Raw genomic sequence first — 27182 nt, 5'->3', positions numbered from 1 at the left:
TAAGCAGTCCACAACAGGTTACAAACAACAGCTGATGCCAACCAAGAAGACCTAGAAACAATACAACTGAAAACTGGAGGCAGACAATACCAACCTTAGACTCAGCTAGCTACACAAACAACACACCCAAAGGAAGAGTGTATACACAGACAAAACAGGAAGACAAAAAAATACAATCCAAATGAATCAACATGAGAAATCCCCAGAAAAAGAATTGAGTGAGATAGAAATAACCAAATTACCAGATGCAGAATTTAAAATAATGATTCTTAGGATACTCAAAGATCTTAGAGCAACAATGGATGGACATAATAAACACCTAAATAAAAAGATAACAAGCATCAAAAATGACATTGAAACCATAAAAAAGAACCAGACAGAAATGACAAACACAATATTAGAAATGAAGACTATACTAGAAGGAATTGAAAGCAGGCTGGATGAAGCAGAGGGTAGAATCAGTGACTTAGAGAACAAGATAAGTGAAAGCACAGAAGCAAAGTAGCAAAAGGAAAAAAGAATCAAAAAGTCTGAGGAAAATCTAAGAGAGTTTTGTGACAACATGAAGAGAAACAGTTTCCACATAATAGGGGTTTCTGAAGGTGAATAGAAAGAACAAGAAATAGAGAACATGTTTGAAGAAATTATAGCTGAAAATTTCCCTAAATTGATGCAAGAAAGAGTCACACAGGTTAAAGAAGCAGAGAGAACCCCATTACAAAAAGAACCCAAAGAGCCTGACCAGGCAGTGGCACAGTGGATAGAGCATTGGACTGGAATGCAGAAGAGCCAGGTTCGAGACCCCGAGGTCGCCACCTTGAGTGCAGGCTCATCTGGCTTGAGCAAGAGCCCACCAGCTTGAACCCAAGGTCGCTGGCTCCAGCAAGGGGTTGCTCGGTCTGCTGGAGGCCCATGGTCAAGTCACATATGAGAAAGCAATCAATGAACAACTAAGGTGTTGCAACGCGCAATGAAAAATTAATGATTGATGCTTCTCATCTCTCTCCATTCCTGTCTGTCTGTCCCTGACTATCCCTCTCTCTGACTCACTCTCTGTCTCTGTAAAAAAAAAAAAAAAAAAAAAAGAACCCAAAGAGACCCACACCAAGACACATCATAATCAAAATACCAAGGCTAAGAGATAAAGAAAGAATACTAAAAGGTGCAGGAGAAAAACAGTCTATCAGCCTGACCTATGGTGGCGCAGTGGATAAAGCATCGACCTGGAAATGCTGAGGTCACCGGTTTGAAACTCTGGGCTTGCCTGGTCAAGGCACATATGGGATTTGATGCTTCTAGCTCCTCCCCCCTTCTGTCTCTCTGTCTCTCCTCTCTCTCTCTCTGTCTCTCCCTCTCCTCTCTAAAAAATGAATAATAAAAAAAAATAAAAATAAAAAACAAACAAACAAAAAAAAACAGTCTATCACCTATAAAGGAACCCCATAAGAATGACATCTGACTTCTCAACAGAAACATTTGAGGCCAGAGGGAATGGCAAGAAGTATTTAAAGTAATGCAGAACAAGATCCTACAACCAAGATTTCTTTATCCAGCAAGGCTATCATTTAAGATTGAAGGAAAAATAAAAAGCTTCCCAGGAATTCATCACAACCAAACCAATGTTGCAAGAAATGTTAAGGAGCCTGCTGTAGACAGAACAAAGTGGGGGAAAAAAATATAGTAAAAGAGGAATGTAGATTTAAAGAAAAAAGTGGCAATAAAAAACTACATATCAATAATAACCTTAAATGTAAATGGATTAAGTGCTCAATCAAAAGACATAAGGTAGCTGAATGGATAAGAAACAGGACCTGTACATATGCTGTCTACAAGAAACCCATCTCAAAACAAATGATACATATAGATCGAAAATAAAAGGATGGAAAAAATATTTCATGCAAATGGAAATGAAAAAAAAGCTGGTGTAGCAATACTTATATCTGACAAAATAGACTTTAAAACAAAGGTTATCATAAGGGATAAAGAAGGTCACTACATAATGATAAAGGGAACAACAGGAAGATATAACCATTATAAATATCTATGCACCTAACATAGGAGCACCTAAATATATAAACAAGACTTTGATGGACATAAAGGGCAAGATCAACAGCAATACTATAATAGTGGGGGATTTCAATACTCCACTAACATTAGTGGATAGATCCTCAAGAAAAAATAATTAAACAAAGAAATAGCAGAATTAAGGGACACACTAGATCAACTAGATTTAATAGATATCTTCAGAACCTTTCACCCTAAAGCAGCAGAGTATACATTCTTTTCAAGTGCTCATAGTACATTCTCTATGATAGACCAATATTAGGGCATAAAATAAGTCTCAACAAATTTAAGAAGATTGAAACCATATCAAGCATCTTCTCTGACCACAATGGCATGAAACTAGAAATCAACTACAATAGAAAACTGAAAAACACTCAAACATTTGGAAACTAAACAGCATGTTATCAAATAACAAATGAGTTAACAGTGAGATCAAGAAAGAAATCAAGGCCCTGGCTGGTTGGCTCAGTGGTAGAGAGTCGGCCTGGCGTGCGGGGGACCTGGGTTCGATTCCCGGCCAGGGTACACCGGAGAAGCACCCATTTGCTTCTCCACCCCCACCCCCTCCTTCCTCTCTGTCTCTCTCTTCCCCTCCCACAGCCAAGGCTCCATTGGAGCAAAGATGGCCCGGGTGCTGGGGATGGCTCCTTGGCCTCTGCCCCAGGCACTAGAGTGGCTCTGGTCATGGCAGAGCGACGCCCCGGAGGGGCAGAGCATCGCCCCCTGGTGGGCAGAGTGTTGCCCCTGGTGGGTGTGCCGGGTGGATCCCGGTCGGGCGCATGCGGGAGTTCTGTCTGACTGTCTCTCCCCGTTTCTAGCTTCAGAAAAATACAAAAAAAAAAAAAGACATTGCTGAGATGAAGGGTATTAATCTAAAAAAAAAAAAAAAGAAATCAAAACTTTCCTTGAAACAAATGAAAATGAGCATACAATAACTCAAAATCTATGGGACCAGCAAAAGCAGTACTGAGAGGGAAGTTCATAGCATTATAGGCATACCTTAGAAGCTAGAAAAAGCTCAAATAAACAACCTAACCCTGCACCTAAAAGAACTAGAAAAAGAACAGCAAGTAAAGCCTGGAAGAAGTAGAAGGAAGGAAATAATAAATATCAGAGTGGAAATAAATGACATAGAGTCTAAAAAAAAATACAGAGGATCAATGAAACCAAGAGCTGGTTCTTTGAAAGGTAAACAAGATCAATGAACCCTTAGCCAGACTCACCAAGAAAAAAAGAGGACCCAAATAAATAAAATTAGAAATGATAGTGGAGAAGTAACAGCATCCAATTATGATCAAAACTCTCAGCAAAGTGGGAATACAGGGAAAATACCTGAACATGATAAAGGCCATCAATGACAGACCTACAGCCAACATCATACTCAATGGGCAAAAATTAAAAGCAATCCCCTTATGATCAGGAACAAGGCAAGGGTGCCCCCTTTCACCATTTTTATTCAACATAGTTCTGGAAATCCTAGCCACAGCAATCAGACAAGAAGAAGAAATAAAAGGCATCAAAATTGGAAAAGAAAAAGTAAAGCTATCTATTTTGCTGATGATATGATACTGTACATAGAAAACCCTAAAGTCTCAGTCAAAAACTACTGGACCTGATTAATGAATTCAGCAAGGTGGCAGAATATAAAATTAATATTCAGAAATCAAAGGCATTTTTATACACCAACAATAATTTTTCTGAAAAAAAAATTAAAAAAGCAATCCCCTTCACTATTGCAATAAAAAAAAATAAAGTACCTAGGAGTAAATTTAACCGAGGAGGGTAAAGACTTGTGTACTCAGAAGAAACATTGATAAAAGAAATCAAGGAAGATACAAACAAGTGGAAGTATATACCATGTTCATGGTTGGGAAGAATAAACATCATTTAAATGTCCATATTACCCTAAGCAATTTATAAATTCAATGCAATTCCTATTAAAATACCAAGGACGTACTTCAAAGATATAGAACAAATATTCCAAAAATTCATATGTAACCAAAAAAGAACACGAATAGCCTCAGCAATCTTGAAAAAGAAGAATAAAGTGGGTGGTATCACACTTCCTATATCAAGTTATACTACAAAGCCATTGTACTCAAAACAGCTTAGTACTGGCATAAGAACAGGCATATAGATCAATAGAACGGAACAGAGAACCGAGAAATAAACCAGCGCCTTTTTGGACAATTGATATTCGACAAAGGAGGTAAGAGCATACAATGGAGTAAAGACAGCCTCTTCAACAAATGGTGTTGGGAAAATTGGACAGCTACCTGCAAAAAAATGAAACTAGACCACCAACTTACACAATTCACAAAAATAAACTCAAAATGGATAAAAAAAACTTAAATGTAAGTCATGAAACCATAAGCATCCTAGAGGAAAACATAGGCAATAAGCTCTCCGACATTACTTGCAGCAATATATTTTCTGATTTATCTCCATGGGCAAGGGAAATAAAGGGCAGGATAAACAGATATATCAAACTAAAAAGCTTTTGCACAGCTAAAGACAATATGAACAAAATAAAAAGGCAAACCACACAATGGGAGAACATATTTGACAGTACATCTGATAAGGCATTAATAACCAAAATTTATAAAGAACTTGTAAAACTCAACATCAGGAAGATAAACAATCCAATCAAAAAATGAGCTAAAGAAATGAATAGACACTTCTCCAAAGAGGACATACAGATGGCCAATAGGCAGATGAAAAAATGTTCAACATCACTAATCATTAGAGAAATGCAAATTAAAACCACAATGATATTTCACCTCACACCAGTCAGAATGGTGCTCATCAACAAAACAACACAGAATAAGTGCTGGTGAGGATGTGGAGAAAAGGGAACCCTCCTGCACTGCTGGTGGGAATGCAGACTGGTGCAGCCATTGTGGAAAACAGTATGGAGATTCCTCAAAAAATTAGAAATGGATCTGCCTTTTGACCTAGTCATCCCACTTTTAGGAATATATCCCAAGAACACCATATCATGATTCAAAAAAAGAAATGCACTCCCATGTTTATTGCAGCATTGTTTACAATAGCCAAGATCTGGAAACAGCCCAAGTGTCCCTCAGTGGACGAGTTGATTAAAAAGCAGTGGTACATATATACTATGGAATACTATGAGGCCATGAAAAAGAAGGAAATCTTACCTTTTGCGGCAACATGGATGGACCTGGAAACTATTATATTAAGTGAAATAAGCCAAGCAGAGAAAGAAAAATATCATATGACCTCACTCATTTGGGGAATCCAATGAACTGTCAATATATCAGGAGTAGTCAATCTTTTTATACCTACCGCCCACTTTTGTATCTCTGTTAGTAGTAAAATTTTCTAACCACCCACCGGTTCTACAGTAATGGTGATTTATAAAGTAGGGAAGTAACTTTACTTTATAAAAATTATAAAGCAGAGTTACAGCAAGTTGAAGCATATAATAATAATTACTTATCAAGTACTTTATGTTGGGTTGTCGCTAAGTTTGGCAGAATAGATCTTTATAAAACAACTTACTATAGTTAAATCTATCTTTTTATTTATACTTTGGTTGCTCCGCTACTGCCCATCATGAAAGCTGGAATGAACTACCACTGAACTATATGAACTGAGGAACGGAATAGAGTCAGAAGCGGGATCAAAGGGTCCAGAGGTAAAGCGGACAGAGGGAAAGGGGATGATAGGACGGGATGAGAGCAGAAAAGCAAAATCGGGGAGGAGGGCAAGGGGGATGTGGTGACGAACAAAGGGAGACACTAGAATCTATGTATAACCAATAAATTAAAATAAAATTTTTAAAAAGATTGATAAATGTGATTGTTTAAAAAGAAGTTTTTGCCTGACCAGGCGGTGGCACAGTGGATAGAGCGTCAGATTGGGATGCGGAGGACCCAGGTTCGAGACCCTGAGGTTGCCGGCTTGAGCGCGGGTTCATCTGGTTTGAGCAAAGCTCACCAGCTTGGACCCAAGGTCGCTGGCTCCAGCAAGGGGTTGCTTGGTCTGCTGAAGGCTCATGGTCAAGGCACATATGAGAAAGCAATCAATGTACAACTAAGGTGTTGCAATGAGCAACGAAAAACTAATGATTGATGCTTCTCATCTCTCTGTTCCTGTCTGTCTGTCCCTGTCTATCCCTCTCTCTGACTCACTCTCTGTCTCTGTGAAAAAAAAAAGAAAAAAGATAAATGTGACTGTTTAAAAAGAAGAAGCTTTTGCCTGACCAGGTGGTAGCACAGTGGATAGAGCGTCAGATTGGGATGCAGAGGACCTAGGTTCGAGACCCCGAGGTTGCCGGCTTGAGTGCAGGCTCATCTGGTTTGAGCAAAGTTCACCAACTTGGACCCAAGGTCGCTGGCTTAAGCAGGGGGGTTACTCGGTCTGCTGAAGGCCCACAGTCAAGGCACATATGAGAAAGCAGTCAATGAACAACTAAGGTTTCACAATGAAAAACTAATGACTGATGCTTCTCATCTTTCTCCGTTCCAGTCTGTCTGTCCCTATCTATCCCTCTCTCTGACTCTCTCTCTTGTCTCTTTAAAAACAAAACAACAAAAAAACCCCACAACAAACAAATTATAAACAAAGACAAATGACAAACTTGGAAATTTTTGCAACAGGTATTGTATGCCGTATATTATGTGTATAGCACGTAAGGGGATGGGTATATGGATAGAGACATAAAGAACCAGGTGAGAGAAAAGAATTAGCTGGAGAAGGGAAGGGAAGATCAATGGTGTGTCTGTGAACATTCTGGGACGCAGAACAGAGAATAGAAAGACAAAACAGGGACTGTCAGCCGCTTCCATGTTAAATGGAGGGAAAGAGGCGCAGGCGGTCTGGGTATGGCTGGGTTGCATGTTTGCTAGCATTAGGAAGCAAGTTAGCAGCCGAGAGGGAGAGAAGGGACGTTTGAAATAATCATGATGGAGGGGAAGAGCCTGCATTAACCAGAGAAATGCCACTGAAAAACCAGACCCTGTTGAGCGATGTGGTTGGCGCGGGTGAATTTACAAAGGAGTCATTGTGGCTCCATGAGTGACTTTTCCCTGGCAGTCCTCAAAAACTGAGTTATTTGATTTTCTATTGTCTTGTTCGAGGAAGGGGGGGGGGGGAGAAGTTCCTTCTAATTTGACTCTTAACTTTGTGGGAACATTTTCCCTACAGATCTGAGAGGAGGAAGGAAATGACAGAATGGTCAGCAAGAAGCGGATGAATTTATATTATGTCCAGCCCTGGCTGGATAGAGCACCGTCCCAAAGTGCAGAGATTGCCAGTTTGATCCACGGTCAGTGCACATACAGGAACAGATCGATGTTACTGTCTCTCTCTCTCTTACTAAAATCAATCAATAAAAAATTTTCTTTTAAATATTATGTCCAACTCATTAAGATTGTCAAGTAAAACAGTGGGCAATGTTAGACACAGAGAGAAACTCAGAAGATTTTTAGGAATTTTAGGTATAACGCTTAGAAGGCTAATGATAAGTTTTATCTTATCACCTTAATTCAAAGCATACTCTCCCTGCCTTTTTTAAACCTGGTTGGTGGAAAAACCCTTGCTCAGAGCTCAAAGTCCTAATGCTTCCTAATGCTATTAATCCCTGATATGATGTTCTGAAGGGCTGTGACATGGGTGTGTCTGCCTCTCAACTGACTCAATGACCGTGAGTGCAGTAGACATCTAAGCATTTGCAATTTGCTGGTTTCTTCTTTGCCATCCACCCCTTACCCCAGCCCCACGCAATCTTTAGATTTAATATACACGAACAGTTTTCTGTATGGAAACCTCTTCATGCCACGGCTAGGTATCTCAGTTGGTTAGAGCATTGTGCCAATAGGCCAAGGTTAGATCCCCAGTCAGGGCACATACAGGAATCAACCAGTGAATGCATAAATAAGTGAAACAGCAAATCGATGTTTCTCTCTCTCTTCCTCTTTCTCTAAAAAAATCAATCAATAATTTTTTTAAAAATTATAAAAGAAACCTCTTTAATGTCCAGGGCTGTTGGGAATGGCCCTTAGTTAAGTGTTGAAGCTTAAGGTATGGAGGTCTATATATTAAGGGAAAGACTGTGGACACAGTGAGTTCTTTCTTCAAAGGAGAAAAGGCATTCTTGTTTAGGACATTGGGATCTTTACAGAGCCGAATACTGAATCATTCTTCATGGAAAAATTCGATAATCTATAGTGACAATATAATTGCAAAGAAAAAGCAAAAAGGTCACTCTTCCGATGTTAGAGGAAGAGAAGGTCTCCCCTGTGTCCTGCCTGGAAAGTTCACATCTGCATCTAAACACATGGTGCACAGCTCTGTGGGTCTATAGGGACTCAAACCAGAAGAGAGAAATGTTGCTAATGTTGGCCCTGATTGGGTAGCTCAGTTCGTTAGAGCATCGTCCTCATATGCCAATGTCATAGGTTTGATCCCTTGTCAAGGCACATACAAGAATCAACCAATGAATGCATAAATACATGAAATAACAAATCAGTGTCTCTTTTTCTTTAAAAAAATCAATTAAATTTTTTAAAAAAAAGAAAAGAAAAGAAAGAAATGTTGCCGATGTGTCACTGGTCAGCTTTGCCGGGTGGCTGTTTGCTGGGAAACTGACATGCACAGGTCAGGAGGGAGGTTTACTTAAGAGTGTTGACGTAAGAAACTGTAGAACATTTTAATGAGTTTATTTAAGCCAAACAGAAGATAGGCCTGGAAGCAAGATCTAAACAGAGAAAAATTCTTTCAAGAAATGACAGTTTGTAGCCTGACCAGGCGGTGGTGCAGTGGATAGAACATCGGACTGGGATGTGGAGAACACAGGTTTGAGACCCTGAGGTCACCAACTTGAGCGCGGGCTCATCTGGTTTGAGCAAGGTCCACCAATTTGAGCCCAAGGTCGCTGGCTTGAGCAAAGGGGTCACTTGGTCTGCTGTAGCCCCCGGTCAAGGCACATATGAGAAATCAATCAATGAACAATTAAGGAGCTTCAACAAAGAATTGATGTTTCTCATCTCTCTTCCTTCCTGTCTGTCTGTCCTTATCTATTCCTCTCTCTGACTCTCTCTGTCTCTGTTAAAAAAAAAAGAAAGAAAGAAAGAAAGAAAGAAAGAAAGAAAGAAAGAAAGAAAGAAAAAGAAATGACAGTTCGCAGTTTCTTTTATGCATTTGGAATTAAGGAGGGAATGTAAGGAAGATTGCATGAAGGTGAGAGAAAGTGAGGCGGGGCTGGTTACTGGATGGCTAATAAGATTATGTGTTCTTTTGAGGGTGGTCAGCTTTAGAAAAAGGGTCCTGAAAAGAGAAATTTCAAAAGTGTGTTAACCTAAACCCACAAAAAGGGTGGACAGGGCTTGATTAAGGCAAAGATAAGCCTTTTAATAAATAAGTTATATGTCTGGAGAGTGACTACCCACCATGACCTGCCCAGTTAGGAACTTATCAGATCTATGGAAAGCTTACTTTCCACTGAACTACTTTCCTTGCTGGAATGTAGATTGTCAGCCTGGTCCTGTTCATGTGGGACATATTAACCAGGAAGGTGTAGAGTGCTAAGAGTCCTAGAATTGGTTCAAGGCAAGATGGTCTCCGTTGGTCCTGGGCAATCAACTCACACCCTCTGACTCAAGGTGCGGGTGGGGGTTGGGGGAGGTGCAGCTGCAACCAGGTGCTTCTAGGCTTTATTCCCAGTGACCCAAATTGAACTCACTGCCCATAGGGAGAGCTGATGTGAACATATTTTCATGCTGAGAGAGGACTCTAACAAGTCAAAGGAATACATATCTACTGGAGAAAGTTTGAGTACAAAGTGTGAGAAAGATAGTTGGAAGCAAGATGTTCTATCTTGTTTTTGTTCAGGTGACCTAATAGGGAGCCTCCCACTTCACCATCCTGACAGGTTGGCTCTACCCTTTGAATCTTCAGAAGCACCTGGCTCGTTGTCTTCCTTGGGTTTCACAGGGATTTCAGTCAGCTCCAAGGACTTACTGATAATGGGTGTCTGTAACTTGATTTTATCAGTGGACCGTAGATAACTGCTTCTCTCAGAGAACACGGAGTGAGCCAGGACAGTCACTCTGATAGCAAAGGGAGAGTGTGCTCACACACCCTCAGGTGCTTGGGGAAGACGACTTCTGTTACCTCCTTTTTATAAAACAGGAACAGCAGGAATTGTGAGGCTGCTGACTCCTGGCCTGTCACCGCAGACATGAATGAAGCCCTCTGCCTTCTGAATGAGCCTGTCTGTCATCCACAACAAAGGAGGGAGCCAACTAAAGATAATTAGACCAATGAAAGGAATGTCTTCACATTTCTATTTTCTGTAGCAATCGCTTTGGAGCATTTGAGCTTTGTGGTTACTCATTTCTTCTCATTTATGCTTTTGTTAGTGATTTCCCCTCTCTAGGCCTTTAAACAAGCCATTTTAGCAAAGAGGCACTCTGACAAAATTTTTATAGCGTGCAGGAGGGATGTGCTAAAACACTTGAAGGATTTGGGTCACAGATAACCAATACAGGGCTGTGTCTGTTCTATATATCTTAATAATGTTTTTAAAAAATAATTTATGACTTCAATATTTTAAAATTAAAACTTACTTTCAATTTTTTAATATTAAAACATACTTTAAATTATCTTCTAATGCTCAGAATAGTAACTATGGGATAGTTACTAGTTAAAGATAACTTTTAGGATAAAAACTGTAAGGTATTTTCCCCGCTGAGAAAGAAAGAAGGACTTAGCCACTAAGTGTAGACTAATAAAAGCTTTATTTAGTAGAGCGCTTCCCAGACAAGGTTCTCTGGTCTGCCAGACGGGGATCAGAGAAGTCGTATGGATTCTTCCACTGGGGGTTAATTTATAGGGTTGGTAGGGTGATGGTGAGTTGCTATGACATAGTGAAATTTCATTGGCTGGCAGTTGTTCTTTTTCAAAGGGCTCCTGGCCCGTTTCTTTTTGGCAGGCATGGGTGTGGGCAGTTCCAGCCAAAGTTCCCGGGCCTGGTTCCTCACATGACCTTCCTCCATTGCCAACCGACCTCACAATAACATGCTTTGCAGTTTATATATTTTAATATATTTTTCACTAGCCACTTTTGAGTTCTGTCACAATTTGCCTGCATTCTCCCAATGTTGCCTTAATAAATTCAATAAAAAATGTTAAGAAACAACAAGTTAACTCTGTTCTTTGTGCTTCAGTTCCCTCATCTCTTTAATGGGCGTAATAGGAGTACTTGACAGCATTGTCATCAAGAGTAAATGAAAAAATTCATGTCTTAAAAGCCCTTAGCACAGTCTAGACTAGATGACTCTACCAAACTTAGCTCTCATTAGTGTATTCCAATTGCTTTGAATTACAAAAAGTAATATGTGTTAGTTGTAAAAATAAATGAAGAAGAGCCCTGGCTGGGTGCCTCAGTTGGTTAAAACATGGTCTTGATATACCAAGGCTTTGGGTTTGAGCCCTGGTCTAGGCACGTACAAGAATCAACTAATGAATATATGAATAAGTGGAACAATAAATCATCGATGCTTTCTTTCTCTCTAAAATCAATAAATTTACATTTTAAAATAAATAAATAAATAAAAAAGATCCAAACAATATAGAGGTTTATAAAATAAAAAAGATGACAGTATCCATTCTTCATCTAGCCCCTCCCAATCCTACCTCAGATAGCCACTGTATTCTGACCTAATTTTTCTATGCATATTCATGAAACTTTCTTAGAACTTTGCTTGTTCCCTCTAATAACTGATCAAGGACATCCATCCAGAGAAGGTTCCCTGGAGCCACCCCTTTACTTAATAAGTTTCTGTAGTAAAAAAAATAGATGAAATGATAAGAGGACAACAATAGGTGAAATAGACTTTACGTAGCATGGATATTAGGTCTTTGCCTGGACCTTCTATAAAGTGTGAAGTCAAGTCTTCACTCTTTTCCTCACACCTACCGGGTTTTGTATAATGCTTTGAAAGAACTTCCCAGTTGCCAGCATTTAGAAATACACTTCCCAGGATCAGAAAACAAAGACTTGCACAACCCAGGAGAACTTTTGGAACATACATTAAACTTTGTGATTCATTAGCGTGAGTGTATTCTATGTTTTACTGGAGGAGTTCAAATGACTGAAACCCTTTTAGGTGTTGTGGGAAATGCTACTTTTAGCTAATGATAAGAAACGCAGGTGTGAGGTCATCCTACAACTTGCACAGGTCACTTCATTTCACCCACAGGTTTCTGACAAGTCATGGTGTGTGTTGGAGGGAGGGAGGTCAGTAATTTTGTACTCCATGCAATTGAGCCTGTGGTCTAACCAACATGGAGTGGAAGAGGATGGTTTTACCTTATTTTCTTATTTCAGAAGGTCATTGTTAAAGATAATAACAGCAGCATCATGTGGATGCTCAAAAGTTACTGACAAAGCCAGTCAAAGCCAGTAGTTCTTGGCAAGTTCCATTCAATCCTTCACATACTTGAGACACTATCTCTGAGACCATCACATAAAGGTATTTGTCAAAAAGACAAGTGGAGCCTGACCTGTGGTGGCGCAGTGGATAACGCATCGACCTGGAAATGCTGAGGTCGCCAGTTCGAAACCCTGGGCTTGCCTGGTCAAGGCACATATGGGAGTTGATGCTTCCAGCTCCTCCCCCTTCTCTCTCTCCCTCTCTCTCTCCTCTCTAAAAATGAATAAAGAAAAAAAGAAAAAAAAAGATTAAAAAAAAAAAGACAAGTGGATATGTAAAAGAACAAAAAGTGATTGCTACATTTTTGATAAGAAGGTATTTCTATGGTTATCTTATTACTCATGCTTTTCCCTACAATTCCTCAGAAAACGCATGCCACGAATATAGAAAGTCAGTATGACTGGCTGAGGAACAGATATTTTACTTACACCATGCCAAGGAATTGGATGGATCAACTTTTAAAAAGAGCCATTTTGAAGTCTTATAGACACAAATATACCTATATATTAAAATTCGACAAACATTTATTTAATGCTACTATATCAAAACAGTTTTGTTAGGAGTTGTGGGTTTTTGAAGATAAAAAGGGTAGTCTTTGTTCACAACCTAGTTATTTAAACTTTTTACTATTTTCTAGACTTTTTCAAGGAAATATTTAGGAAAATATCAAGCAATTAGGAGGAGAATATTTTATATTTTATAGCAAAGACAATTATTATGTGGTCTATTATATTAATCAATTGAGATGTTCCTCCAACACGGCTATTATTTTTAAAGGCACTATGTGACAGTCAACTTCCAGGTAGCCTAGGAGGACCTTTGCCTTTGGCATAGTCTTCAAACTCTTGTGTAGTCTCCTCCCATAATAACCAAGTCCCAAGTGACCAATAGAACACAGTGGAAAGGACAGTGTGTGACTTCCCATGTTAGATCTTTAAAGAATGGCAGTTTCTATCTTGGTCTCTTGGATTGTTTACTCTAGAGCAGGAATCAGCATATTAGGGCTCATGGGCAAAATCCAGCCCACAGACTATTTTTGTCCTGTAAGATAAAATTGATTTTTATATTTTTAAAATATGATTTAAAAAAAAGAAGACAACCTGGTTAGGTAGCTCAGTTGGTTGGGGCATAGTCCTTATGCACTGGGGTTGTGGGTTTGATCCCCAGTCAAAGCACATACAAGAATCTCTCTCTCGGCCCTGGCCGGTTGGCTCAGTGGTAGAGTGTCGGCCTGGCGTGTGGGGGACCCGGGTTCGATTCCCGGCCAGGGCACATAGGAGAAGCGTCCATTTGCTTCTCCACCCCCGCCCCCTCCTTCCTCTCTGTCTCTCTCTTCCCCTCCCGCAGCCAAGGCTCCATTGGAGCAAGGATGGCCCGGGCGCTGGGGATGGCTCCTTGGCCTCTGCCCCAGGTGCTAGAGTGGCTCTGGTCGCGGCAGAGCAACGCCCTGGAGGGGCAGAGCATCGCCCCCTGGTGGGCAGAGCATTGCCCCTGGTGGGCGTGCCGGGTGGATCCTGGTCGGGCGCATGCAGGAGAATGACTGACTGTCTCTCCCCGTTTCCAGCTTCAGAAAAATACAAAAAAAAAAAAAAAAAGAATCTCTCTCTCTCTCTCTCTCTCTCTCTCTCTAAAATGTCAATAAGTTAAAATTTAAGTTAAAAAAAAATAAGAAAAGCCCTGTTGTCCTGATACGCCAAGGTTGTGGGTTTTCCCTGGTTAGAGCACACACAAGAATAAACAAGTGAATGCATAAATAAGTGAAACAACAGATTGATACTTCTTTCTTTCTGCTTCCTTCCTCTCTCTCTAAAAATCAAGAAAATAAAAATTTTTAAAAAATAATTAAAGACAAATATATATATATATATATATATATATATATATATATATATATATATATACTGCTCACAAAAATTAGGGGATATTTCAAAATAAATATGAAGTGATAAATGTTCCCTATTTTCGTGAGCAGTGTATATACATATATCTGTGTATATATATATATATATGTGTGCACCCTGCAGGGCTTAAAAAACTTACTATCTGGTCTTTTAAAGAAAAAAGTTTGTCACCGAGCTCTAAGGAATACAGGAACCTCGCTATGAGGACACTCATTTGGTTCTGTGGAAAAGCCAATATAGAGAGGAACTGAGGCCTCTCACCCACAGACAACACAAACTTGTTGGCCATGAGTAAGCCACTTTGAAAGTAGTCTCCATCCCCCACTTAAGTCTTCAGAGGACTGCAGTCTCGGTTGATATTGGCCTGTTTTCTCATGAAAGACACAGGGCCAGAGCCATCTAGCCAAGCCATTACCAATAACTGACCCACAGAAACTATAAGAGATAATAACTGACTCACAGACCAAATGATGATTGTTGTTTTAATAATTAAAAATAGGCAGAATATAAGCATATAAAAATCTTCATTACCATAATATACCTGTTGATTTCTAAGCTTTGTAGTTATTCCCATATGATTTGAGACATCATATTCCAATAATTGTATAATAATAAAATTGTGTTTTAGTATTCAGAAGCATTATAAGTGTCTTTAGCTAAGGAGTCTTCAAGTCGCAGTTGTTTGCTGCTGACATGCAATACTTGCATTATATCTGGCATTCACATCATTACTGCAGGGTCCATGCTGGACGTGGCCCTTCTCCTTTCCCAGCCACATGGCGCCATGGTCATGGATTCTGGGGCCATGAGATAAAGGGCGGTCAAACTTAAACTTCGGTTTTACTAAGAACAACGGAACTGAGTCACCAGATACATATCAAAAAGGGACAATACAGAACAAGCGTGTTCCCTTTTCCCTACCCTCTGCTTCTATGCTTAGAGTCAAGTCCAGGTCTTAGCTATTTAAACTGGAACCCCACCCTGCAGGGTGCAGAACTTTCACCAACTGGCTGCCATCAGTGCTACGCCTATATGTAAGTAATAAAAGCTATGTCAGCTCCATCTAGTCCTCCTCGTGGCTTCTTTGCAATCCTGCAGCAACACCAGGTCCATTTTCCAGATCTGGGCCTCCTGTGTTACAATTATTTTGTGAGAAAAGTGAATTTAGAATTGCTGACTATTAGTCCATCACTTACTCCATCAAGCAGGCTTTTTTAAAAGTAGTCCTAGAAGGCATTTATTGTTTCCTTTTCACAGATGAGAAAAATAAGGCTCACACAGGTTAAAAGACTATTGTCATAAAATTGGTTAGAGCTAGGATTGAAGCTCAGTCTCCTGACTTTATAGTCAAGGTATTTGTTGATCCACCATAGTGCATAGACAATCCAGGATGATTTTTGGTTACAGGCCAGACATAGCTGCTCATTATATCATGAAAATAGGTTCAAGGTGCAGAAAATGGATGGGTTTTTTTGTATCATGGAATACTGATCAAGCCCTATTTTTAAGGTCTTCACCATTTCCCTACCATTGTGGGAGTGTTGATTTCAGATATTAAGGGACAAGTTAGGTTTATTATAAATATTGTATATGAAAATATAATTAATCTAACCTAAAGTAACCTCACAAGATGATCTGAGCATAAATCCCTAACTGAGCAAGTTGTGGCGGGTAGTCATGCCCAGGCATATAAAAGGATTATCTTCACCTTAAGGAATCCCCATCCATTGTTTCTGTGCATCAAGGGTAAGACACCTTTGAAATGTCTCTTCTTCAGATCCATCTGAAAGTAACCAGCCTCAAGAGAGCACATAATCGTGTTAACTGTCCTGTAATCCAATCTTACCATACTTTCTCCCACTTTCATATAATCTTTTTAAATTCCAAATGTATAAAAGAAACTGAAAACCTACCATTTTCCAAAGCATTTGGGATCTTGTTTCTTGGCATGTCCTCAGTTTGGCTCAAACTCTCTCTCTCTCTCTCTTTTTTTTTTTTACAGAGACAGAGAGAGAGTCAGAGAGAAGGATAGATAGGGACAGACAGACAGGAACAGAGAGAGATGAGAAGCATCAATCATCAGTTTTTCGTTGCGACATCTTAGTTGTTCATTGATTGCTTTCTCATATGTACCTCAACTTTGGGCCTTCAGCAGACTGAGTAACCCCTTGCTCAAGCCAGAAACCTTGGGTCCAAGCTGGTAAGCTTTGCTCAAGCCAGATGAGCCCACGCTCAAGCTGGTGACCTCGGGGTCTTGAACCTGGGCCTTCCGCATCCCAGTCCAATGCTTTATCCACTGCGCCTCCGCCTGGTCAGACTGGTTCAAACTCTTATAAAAATTCTCTACTGGTTTAGATGTTTCTTATGTCAACAACATATAAGAAGTTACCAAGTGAGACACTGTTTAAGTGCTGGTTGTGTTTTCCCTTGAGTATCAACCTATTGCTCAATTATGTTTTTCAAACACTGCATGAATAAAAAGTAATTAGATGCCTTGGCCAATTACTTAACCTTTGAACTTTGTAAGGCTTCTTTTCTTCTTTCTTAAAGCTAAATCCCCAGATACCAGAGCAATTAAATCAAGGTTTAGAATGACCAAGAGATTAGGTGGTTGCAAACATCACCCCAGTTTAAAAGAGCTATTTTTTTTTCCACCTAAACTGATTTTTTTTCTGCTGAAAGAAATTAGTATGGGCCTTGGACAGGTAGCTCAGTAAGTAAAGTGTCATTCAGGCATGCAGAGGTTGCCAGGCTGAGGTCGCAGGTTCAAGCCTGAGTCAGGTCACCTACAAGAAGCAATCAATGAATACACAATTAAATAGAACTAATTGGAATGATGAATTGATGTTTCTCTCTCTCTCTCTCTTTTGCTGTCTCTATCTCACTCCACCTTCCCCCAACCCCCTTCACGGTCTCTCTCACATCAATGCCATTGAGAACCAGGTGACAGTATCAGACAAACTCAATCTGAGGGACATTCTTCAAAATAACTGGCCTGGACTCCTCAAGAAATACGAAAACAAAACAAAACAAAAAGACTGAGAAACAGAGATTAAAAGAGACTAAAGGATGTGTGTTTCTCTTTTTGTTCATGACACAGGCTGGAAAAGAAAATAACATTTACAATTGCTATGTTAGGTTTGTTTGAATATGACAGAATAGTTAGTTTACTTCTCATTGTATTTTTAAATTTGCCTTCAAAATTTCTCTGCATCTCCCAAGGTGTCTTAGCTCGTAGTATCTGGCATGTGACTGGCTAAATCTCAGCTTGTGTTATTTGAAATATGTACCTGAAGTGCAGGAATCCTAATTTATGGGATCCTATCCCAACATGAGCATCAACATGGCTGTGAGTGCACAGGACTGTGTTCAAACAGATGGTGAAATAGTACAATAACCCTCAGTCTCTTCTCTGTGGTCCTGCAGTTCTGGCAGTCCTGTACAGCTACCTGCACGCAACATAGTAAGACGTTTTCATGCCCTTTGTTAATTTCTCCTTACTTTTTGTTTTTTAATAAACATTGACTTTCTTATTTTTTGTTGTTTTTTCACAGTCATATTTTTTTAAAATTTAAATAGTTTTTCTGTTCCCTTTAGTGTCCAACAAGCGCAATGCATTTCATCAACAAACCTTTAGAAATTGCCCAAACTAACCATGTGCCTGAAGAAATCTTTATTGGCTGGGCAAATGCCCTTAGCCAAGATGGCCGCAGATACCTTCCACTGCCCTTGCTTGCCCTCAGCAAAGATGGTTACAGTGACTTCCTTTAAAAAACCTCTCTTTCCCATAACAAAAATGGCGTCCCCACTTCCGGATTCCAGGTTGCTGCTGTTGCGGACGGTGAGTCTAATTGGTGAGTTTGGCGGGTAGGTTGTCTGGATTGATTCAGGAGTGCCTTGGGACCGGGAGTCGAGTCCCCACAATGCTTCAGATCGTTGTCTCACAATTGGGAAGTTATGGCCGCTTCCCCTGGCGCACTTCGTTTCCTGCCCATCAACCGCGTCCTCCACCCCAACGTGTGGCCTGTGCAGCTAACGCAGCCTTGCTTTGGGGAATTTCCGGGGTTTGCAGGCAGTGTGTCTGGATGAGCGTACATTCTTCTTCTTTATTTATTTATCTTTTTTAAAAAAACAGCTTTGTTGCGATATAATCCACATGTCTCTCCTTTCCTCCCTCTTTTTATAAAATCAATCAATAAAAATTTTTTTTTCTTTTTAAATCTGTAGAGTAATGGAAGATTGTCTGCCTTCCCTTAGTGAGCAGTTTTGATGTACTAAGACACTTCCTATGTCTGCAGCTTTGAGCATCTTATACTTTCCAGTATTGGAAAAGAATATTTAGATTGTGCAATTCAAGCACTATTTTTTTCCCCTCCCTCCCTGTCCCTCCTTCCCCTCAAGCACTTTTAAGAGAGGAAAATGTGCATATCTGGAGAAGGAAGTGGAACCACATATCAAACGTTTTTGGGGCAAGGCGCTGTCTGGGTAGTTCAGTTGGTTAGAGCATCGTCCAGATACTCCAAGGTTGCAGGTTTGATCTCTGGCCAGGGCACATACAAGAATCAATCAATAAATGCATACAACAAATTGATGTTTCTTTCTCTGTTTCTCTTTCTCTCCCTTCCTCTCTCTCTCTCTCTCTCTCAAATCAATTTTAAAAAAAGTTTGGAGGCAAAAGACAATCATTGTATTCTACTTGCCAGCCTACATGGTTTCAGACCATAATAAGAAGTGTCACACCTGACCAGGTGGTGGTGCAGTGGTTAGAGCATTGACCTGGGATGCCGAAGACCCACGTTCAAAACCTTGAGGTTGCTGACTTGAGCGTGGGCTCATCTGGCTTGAATGTGTGATCATAGACATGACCCCATGGTCACCAGCTTGAACCCAAAGGTCACTGGTTTGAACAAGGGGTCACTGACTCAGCTGGAGCCCCTGGTCAAGGCACCTATGAGAAGTAATCCTTGAACAACTGATATGATGCAACTGTGAGTTGATGCTCCTCATCCCTCTCCCTTCCTGTCTGTCTTTGTCTTTTTCTCACTTAAAAAAAGAAAAAGAGGAAAAAGAAAAAAAGTGTCTTATCTGTCCTATTACTTGCATTCTCCTATAAAAATTCCCTGAGTCCCAAATAATGTATTTTATATGCACAGATTCTTATTTTAAAATAAAAACAATTCAGCCTTTCAGTAGGTATTTTTTAATTTATCTGTTCAAATGCCTAGTTTGGAATGTATTTGACATTAAATATAAGTGATTCTAAAAAAAAAGATAGATATCATTTTAATGTGCTGTTTTCAAAAAGGATTTCTTTTGTTTCACATTGCTAATGACAAGTTCTGTTGATAGTTGATTTTTATTTTTAAATTAAGTGAGAGGCAGAGACAGACAGACTCCTGCATGTGCCCCCTATGCAGCCATGCTCTGCCCATACAGGGTGGGGCTGGGCCATTGCTCCATTACTCTGGCAACTGAGCTATTTTAGCTCCATGCAGATATCTTCAGTGCCCAGGGTCAACTTGCTTGAACAATTTGAGCCATGGCTGTGGGAGGAGAAGAGAGAGAGAGAGAGAGAGAGAGAGAAAGAAAGAGAGAAGTGGGAGAGGGAGGAGTGGAGAAGCAGATGGTTGCTTCTCTTGTGTGCTCTGGCCGGAATTGAACCTGAGACTTCCACACACCATCTGACGCTCTACCGCTGAACCAGCGGACCAGGGGCCTGTTGATTTTTTATTTCAAGGTACTTTTGCAAGCAGGCGGGATGATAGGCCAATGCCATTGTTTGTTCCCTTCCAGAGGACTCCAGAGCAGTGTTTGGTAACATGAAGAGGAAGGGAGGAGCCACCAAGGTATTTGCTGAAACTTCAGGCTTGGTTGGCTAATGTAATGTGTGAAAAGACAGGATGTTCTTGCTTCTTTGGGAACCTTGATCATGCCACTTCTTTCAGAAGCAATCAGCTGATGTCTTGGCTCACTCTCTGCCAGAGCGAATGTTCACAGCAGCATGTGACTCGATGTCCTCAAAGGAGAAGGATCTTTCAGTCCTCTCAGTTGATTTGTTTCATCCATTTCCTACCTGATTGATTAGGTCACAGTATGGAGACTGTGTATACAGAGACCAGGAGGTCTTGGTGTCGAGTTCTTCTTAGCTTGGTACTTTCTAGATGAGTTTCCTTGGGCAAATTACTCTACTTATCTCTGTGTCTGGGTCTGTCTGTAAAGGAGGGTAATAATTGGATTACCTTCTTCATAGAACTGTTGCAAATAAAGCTGTTAGCACAATGCCTGGCATCCAACAAGCACTTGATAAGTGTTATATTCTTATTATTATACTTTATTTTAGCTGAAAATCTGAGATGCGATTTCTACTCTTATTATTATACTGTCCATGTTATTCTGAAATTGCTTCTTTCATTCGAACATACATCTTCGAGATCTTCCAAGTTCTGACTGTCATTTTAACAGTTGCATAATACTTTATCATGTGGAATACTGCCTCTCCTAAACCTATTCCTTCTCCTTTGTTATGTAACTCAGTTGGTAATATACCCCAGGTGCCACTCCTCATTGATCCTGTTTCTCTTTAGCTCCTTTATCCATTCAATCATTAAGTTTTACTTATATTTTCCTTCCTAAATATGTTCTTAATCTGCCCCTGCCCTTGACCTCTAGTGCCCTGCCCTCATTCACATGCTTTTCTTCTCTCACTGGGACCTCTGCAGGTGAATGGATTCCTTTTGCTTTGTGTGTGTGTGTTTCTGAAGTGAGAAGCAGGGAGGCACAGATAGACTCTCACATGTGCCTGACCGAGATCCACCCAGCATGCCCACTAAGGGGCAATGCTCTGCCCATCTGGGCCTTTTCTCCGTTGCAACCAGAGCCATTCTAGCACCTGAGGCAGAAGCCATGGAGCCATCCTCAGCGCCTGGGCCAACTTTGCTCCCATGGAGTCTTGGCTGTGTGGGGGGGGGGGGGAGATAGAGAGAAAGGAGAGGGGGAGGGGTGGAGAAACAGATTGGCACTTCTCCTGTGTGCCCTGGCCAGGAATTGAACTCAGGATTTCCACATGCCAGGCCAATGCTTTACCACTGAGCAAACTGGCCAGGACCTGGATTCCTGTTGCTTTTGAGATTGCCTGCCATTGGGTGGAGACCCTGAAAATCCACTTGCTACCCAGCTACCATATCTGCAGATCTGACCATCTAACTCTGCTGCATGGTATTTGGTGTCCCATGGCAGTGATATGCATGGTGTTGTCTATAATAAGATTTATTGATGACAAGAACTTATGAGGCAGAGAGTAGCAGAGGACCCAGAATCTCCCTAGGCCCATAGTTACTTTTCAGAGAGGTGGGAGGGTTGGATGCACTGCAACAAGTCCCTCATTAGAGAACCCAGCCCACAAGTGGACATAGACCCAAGAGGGGTAAGGAACAAATTATTTTTAACAAGACATGTCCAAACACTGGATCTAATAAGCCACTTTTGTGGTCCCCAGAGCTCAGCTAAAGAGTCTGTGTATCCAAGTTGCTGATAGCAGCTAGGCCTTGCTGTCCTTCCCAGACCTGGCACAGGAAGAGGAAAGGGTACCAACTGGGACCACAGGGTTTGTCCCTTCCTGGTTACACAGTGCATGACTGTTCCTTGACTCTCACTTAAAACTCCTGACAACCCGGCCACTTGTTGCCCAAACTGGTTCTTTTGTGTTCAGACTGTCCCCTGGCCATGGCCTCGTCTGCCTTGGGCTTGGGGATAACCTCCAGAAAGCCTGCTGCCCCTTTCTGGTCTCTGCTCTGTTTTGTCATTTGTTAACATGGTATGTTTCTGTGTTTAGATTACCCCAAACTGTGAGCGACTTGAAGGAAAGGTCTATTGCATCACCTTTGTATCCCCAGGCACTGGCACCAGCCTGGCATGTTAAATAACTGGCTGAATGCGTGTTTGAGAGGCCACAGAGGAAAATGAAAATCACCTGAAGCTAAACCACTGAATTAGTTACCAGTGAAATTAATTTTGGACACACTTTCAGATTTGGTTTTTCTACCTACAGATCTACATGTTTCACACATACACACCCTACAGCCAATATTTTATTTTATAGAATCTGGATCAGCCCTACCTATTGTTTTAAAATATTTTTCCATTAAGTACCTCATGAACATTTTTCCTTTGTCATTAAATATCCCCGGAGTCCTTGAATTACAGTATTTCATCCTTATCAGACACACAGCTTATTTTCAGCTGCAATTATCAATGACTTCTTTCTGTGATGAGAATGTTTGTTTCTCACAATGAAGAAAATTGATAAACAAAAAATGGGTCTAAAGTAAAAACAAGGAGCCCTGGGCTGGGCAGCTCAATTGGTTAGTGTTTGTCCCAATACACCAAGGTTGCGGGTTCAATCCCCGCTCAAGGCACAAGCATCTACTGATGAATGCATAAATAAGTGGAACAACAGGTCAATGTTTCTCTCTCTCTAAGATACAAATTAATAAATAGAAATTTAAAAAAAAGACAAGTGAGAAAAGACAAATTACTCTGTATCGACTGTGCTCTGGCCTTTAAGATGCTGGGACTTCAGTCCTTCCAGTGTGACTCTCTGTAGTGGAAGCTCCCCTTTGTGATGCCTTTTTTAAAAAAAATTATTTATTAATTTTAGAAAGGAGAGAGAGAGAAGGGGGGAGGAGCAGGAAGCATCAACTCCCATATGTGCCTTGACCAGGCAAGCCCAGGGTTTCGAACTGGCGACCTCAGCATTTCCAGGTTGACGCCTTATCCACTGCTCCACTACAGGTCAGGCTGTGATGCCTTTTGTGTTGATTGTTTTATTATTTTCTGTGGCAGGACTATGGCAACTCAGCAAGCCATGCCAGGCAGCGAGTCAGAGGAGAGCAGTGCTCTGGAGCTGCCCTCAGCTTGTGACCTACGGGATTACATGCTGCAGGAGCCCAGCCAGGAGGCCCACAGCTTGGCTGTTGGTTCTATAGAAGCCCTTTCCACTCCTTCCTCTTCTGAGGTGGACCCAGGTAAGAAGCAGAGTTTAAAACAAACTAATGTTAGAAAACCCCCGAAACCCTAACATACATAGGTATGCAATCGTCTGTTTCTCTCTCTGTGGAATTGATTCATTGGCTCAGGTAGAGACACATCTTATCAAACAAAACTGGAGAAAAACTTCAAATGACAGCCCCCTGGTGGAACCACCACAAAAAGCTGTTTCCTGGAAGCTTTTTTTTTTTTTTGTCTGAGTCCCCCTCTGGTCTCCCTCCAAATGCATTCAGAAGCAGAGGAACCCTTGGTTCACAGGAGAGAGTGGAATTGTTTTTTGGTTTTGTTCTATTAAAACTTCAGAAAATAGCAGTGTGGACTAGCTGTGTGTTATAGGTTATAGTAATAAGGACTTTAATATTCCTTAATGAAGGGTACTCTGGATTTGGGTAACAATGTTCGTACAAGTTTCTCTGATGAGAAGCTTGATGATAACTCTTTGGCATAGTGACCATCTCTGGTTATAAAGCTCATGTCTTTCCTGTTCATTGACCAATTCAGACCTGAAGGTCCACAGACCTGGATTCAGGGCCTGGCTCTATTCCCCCAGAAAATTCAGTATAGACTCAGTTTTTATTGACTACTGGATGAATAACCCATAGAAAAGCAACTGTTATTATTTCAAATTTGGTTGACAGTTTTAAAAACAGGAAGCATGTTAAAATATTTATATTGGAGTATTTGTTAATAATATAAACATTTCAGGCCCTGGCTGGTTTGCTCAATGGATAAAGCATTGACCTGGTGCGTCAGAGCTCACAGGTTTAACCTAGGTCAGGGCACAAAAGAGAAGCAATCAATGAGTACACAACTAAACAGAACAGCTAAGTAAAATGAGTTGATAAAAAAAAATAATAATATAGACATTTCATGCAAAAAAAAAAAAGGTTCTTTTAGATACCCTTATAAAGGTCTAAACAGGGGAAGGTGCATTCAAGTGCTAAGAACCATTTTGCATGGTGTCGGTGGTGGTGGTGGTGGTGGGTCAGACTGTCTGGCTTGTGTTCTAGTTCTGTTTCTTCCTGGGGTTTGACCTTGGGCAAGTCACTTGGCCTTCCTGCTTTGGTTTTCTCATTTGGGAAATGGAGATATAACATTTACCTCATTGGGAAGAGAGATGACGACAATGGTATGTGGGAGCACATGGTCCTGGCACATGGTTGACTCTTGGTGACCTCACAGCATCTGCGCCACTCAACACACCACCACGCTGACTGGGCTTCCTTTCCATTTATGATCTACCCTCAGCGGACCCTCCATGCTGTTCCTCTATCGTGCACCATTTTCCTAGTGGGTTCACTGTCACACACTCCTGGGTGACTGTTGTGTACCTTCTCCTCTCTTTGCAAACCTCCATGACCTCCTCCTTCAGCCTCTCTGTGATGACCTGATGAGCTGGTTTTCTGTTTCGTCGTGAAACCAGAAGCAATCTGAAGAGAATGACCACAAAGGCACTGCACATTCCCAGCGTCCCTCCCGTATCTGGGGAAGACCGATCCTGTTTCATCCTTCCCTCTGTGCTAGGTCCTGTCTTCTCTCACCTGTTTAAGGTTGTCGGTCTGAAAGTCTTTCTGTGTTATCAGATCTCCCCATGACTGTTCATTCTCATGATCATGAAGACATGCTATAATATTTCTCATCTTTAACACATAGCCACCCCTGGACCCCAAATCCACCTTTAGTTGAGTCTTGTTTCTCTCTTCTTTCCTACAAAAACAAAAACAAAACAAAACAAAAATCCTCCTCAAAAGTGTCATGTACACCTGCTTTCTTTAATTCCTCTCAGTTTCTCATTACACCTTCCAGCCTGGCTTCTGTCTCCATCACTCCATGGCTCTGGTCAAGGTCGCTGGTGTCCACATTGGTAAGTTCAGTGGACACTCCTCAGGCCTCATCCTTCTTGCTCTGTCAGCAGCATTTACACGCTTGACCTTTTCCTTCTTGAATTCTTTCCTTACCGGGCTTTCTGGGAAGTAGCCTCTCATGGTTCTCTTCCTACTTGACTGTCAATTTGTTCTCAGCCTCCTTTGCTGGTTTCTTCCAGCCTTGCCAGCTTTTTAATGGGGGAGAGCCCCAGAGCTGAGTGGGCAGATCTCTTTTCTGTGACCTCTCCTTTCCTGAATGACCTTACCCAGTCTCGGGCCTTACACGCTCTTAGTAATGCTCAGTCTGAAATTTCTCTCTCCAGAGCCCGGATCTCTGGCTTGACACTTAGACCTTCTGTCTACAGTACTTGACATCATCACTTAGATTTCCTTTAGAGTTCTTTTGTAAAAACTAATTTTTAATCTTTTTTAATTACTCTGATTTCTTAAATTGAACACATTCTAAACCAAATTCCCAATACCTCTAGCCCTTACCCAGTCTCTTCCCCCCTCATATACTCATACACACGCTTGTTATTTGAGGCTTTCTCATATCAGAAAAGCACTTCTACCCTTCTGTCCACTTAGACGAAAATCTAGGAGTCAACCTCAACCTCTCTCATTCTCTTAAACCTCACACCCAGTTCACTGGCAAATTGTGTAGATTCTACCTGCGGAATAAATGTAGAATCTAAACAGTTTACGCCATCTCCACTGCCACCATCCTGGTCCAAGCCACTATCATCTGTCAGGATTTCTGTTACAGTCTCCTAACTGGATTTTTCCACACCTGCTCTTATCTTCCTACAGTACCTACTCAACACAGCAACCAGAAGGATACTTTTAAAATAGAAATCAGATCATGTTAGTCCTTAGTACAAAACCCCCATAGCTTCTCATCTGGCTCAGAGCAAGAGCCAGAGTGCCTCCCCAATGCCCTCTGGGACCTGAGCCTGCTGCCTCTCTGATCTTACCCCTTACCATCCCCCCACCCCCAGGGTTAGGTCCCTCTGCCTCCTGTCTGATCTTACCCCTTACCATCCCCCCCCCCCCCAGGGTTAGGTCCCTCTGCCCTGCACGCTCACCCTTCTTGGAGGCCCTGAGCCTACCGACTCTCCGATCTTACCCCTTACCACCGCCCCCCCCCCCAGGGTTAGGTCCCTCTGCCCTGCACGCTCACCCTTCTCGGAGGCCCACCCCTGCCTCCTCTCTGATCTTACCCCTTACCCCCCCCCCCCAGGGTTAGGTCCCTCTGCCCTGCACGCTCACCCTTCTTGGAGGCCCTGAGCCTACCGACTCTCTGATCTTACCCCTTACCACCGCCCCCCCCCCCAGGGTTAGGTCCCTCTGCCCTGCACGCTCACCCTTCTTGGAGGCCCTGAGCCTACCGACTCTCCGATCTTACCCCTTACCACCGCCCCCCCCCCCCAGGGTTAGGTCCCTCTGCCCTGCACGCTCACCCTTCTCGGAGGCCCACCCCTGCCTCCTCTCTGATCTTACCCCTTACCCCCCCCCCCAGGGTTAGGTCCCTCTGCCCTGCACGCTCACCCTTCTCGGAGGCCCTGAGCCTACCGACTCTCTGATCTTACCCCTTACCACCGCCCCCCCCCAGGGTTAGGTCCCTCTGCCCTGCACGCTCACCCTTCTTGGAGGCCCTGAGCCTACCGACTCTCTGATCTTACCCCTTACCACCGCCCCCCCCCCCCAGGGTTAGGTCCCTCTGCCCTGCACGCTCACCCTTCTCGGAGGCCCACCCCTGCCTCCTCTCTGATCTTACCCCTTGCCCCCTCCCCCCCCCAGGGTTAGGTCCCTCTGCCCTGCAAGCTCACCCTTCTCGGAGG

General features: G+C 41.8%; 1 protein-coding gene across 10 annotated transcripts in view; it reads left to right on the top strand.

Moving 5' to 3' along the window:
- SHLD1 (shieldin complex subunit 1) overlaps nt 1-27182 on the top strand; it is a 130108-nt gene that overhangs the window by 28220 nt on the left and 74706 nt on the right. For 7 of the 10 annotated variants that reach the window (XR_010751739.1, XR_010751738.1, XR_010751737.1 and 4 more), the window contains exons 2-3: nt 18029-18285; nt 23273-23454. Coding sequence is in view for 7 of the 10 variants with exons in the window: in XM_066387226.1 (XP_066243323.1) it covers nt 23277-23454 (178 nt within the window). In the remaining 3 variants the exon portion in view is untranslated. Of the gene's footprint in view, nt 1-18028; nt 18286-23272; nt 23455-23565; nt 24581-27182 lie in introns of those variants that run through there. The other 3 variants (XM_066387230.1, XM_066387227.1, XM_066387228.1) reach the window with 3 other exon arrangements.

This window comes from Saccopteryx leptura, chromosome 5 (assembly GCF_036850995.1).
Source record: "Saccopteryx leptura isolate mSacLep1 chromosome 5, mSacLep1_pri_phased_curated, whole genome shotgun sequence".
Lineage (NCBI taxonomy): Eukaryota > Metazoa > Chordata > Mammalia > Chiroptera > Emballonuridae > Saccopteryx > Saccopteryx leptura.
Note: the sequence above shows the minus strand (reverse complement) of the source record. Positions and strands in the feature narration are given on the sequence as shown.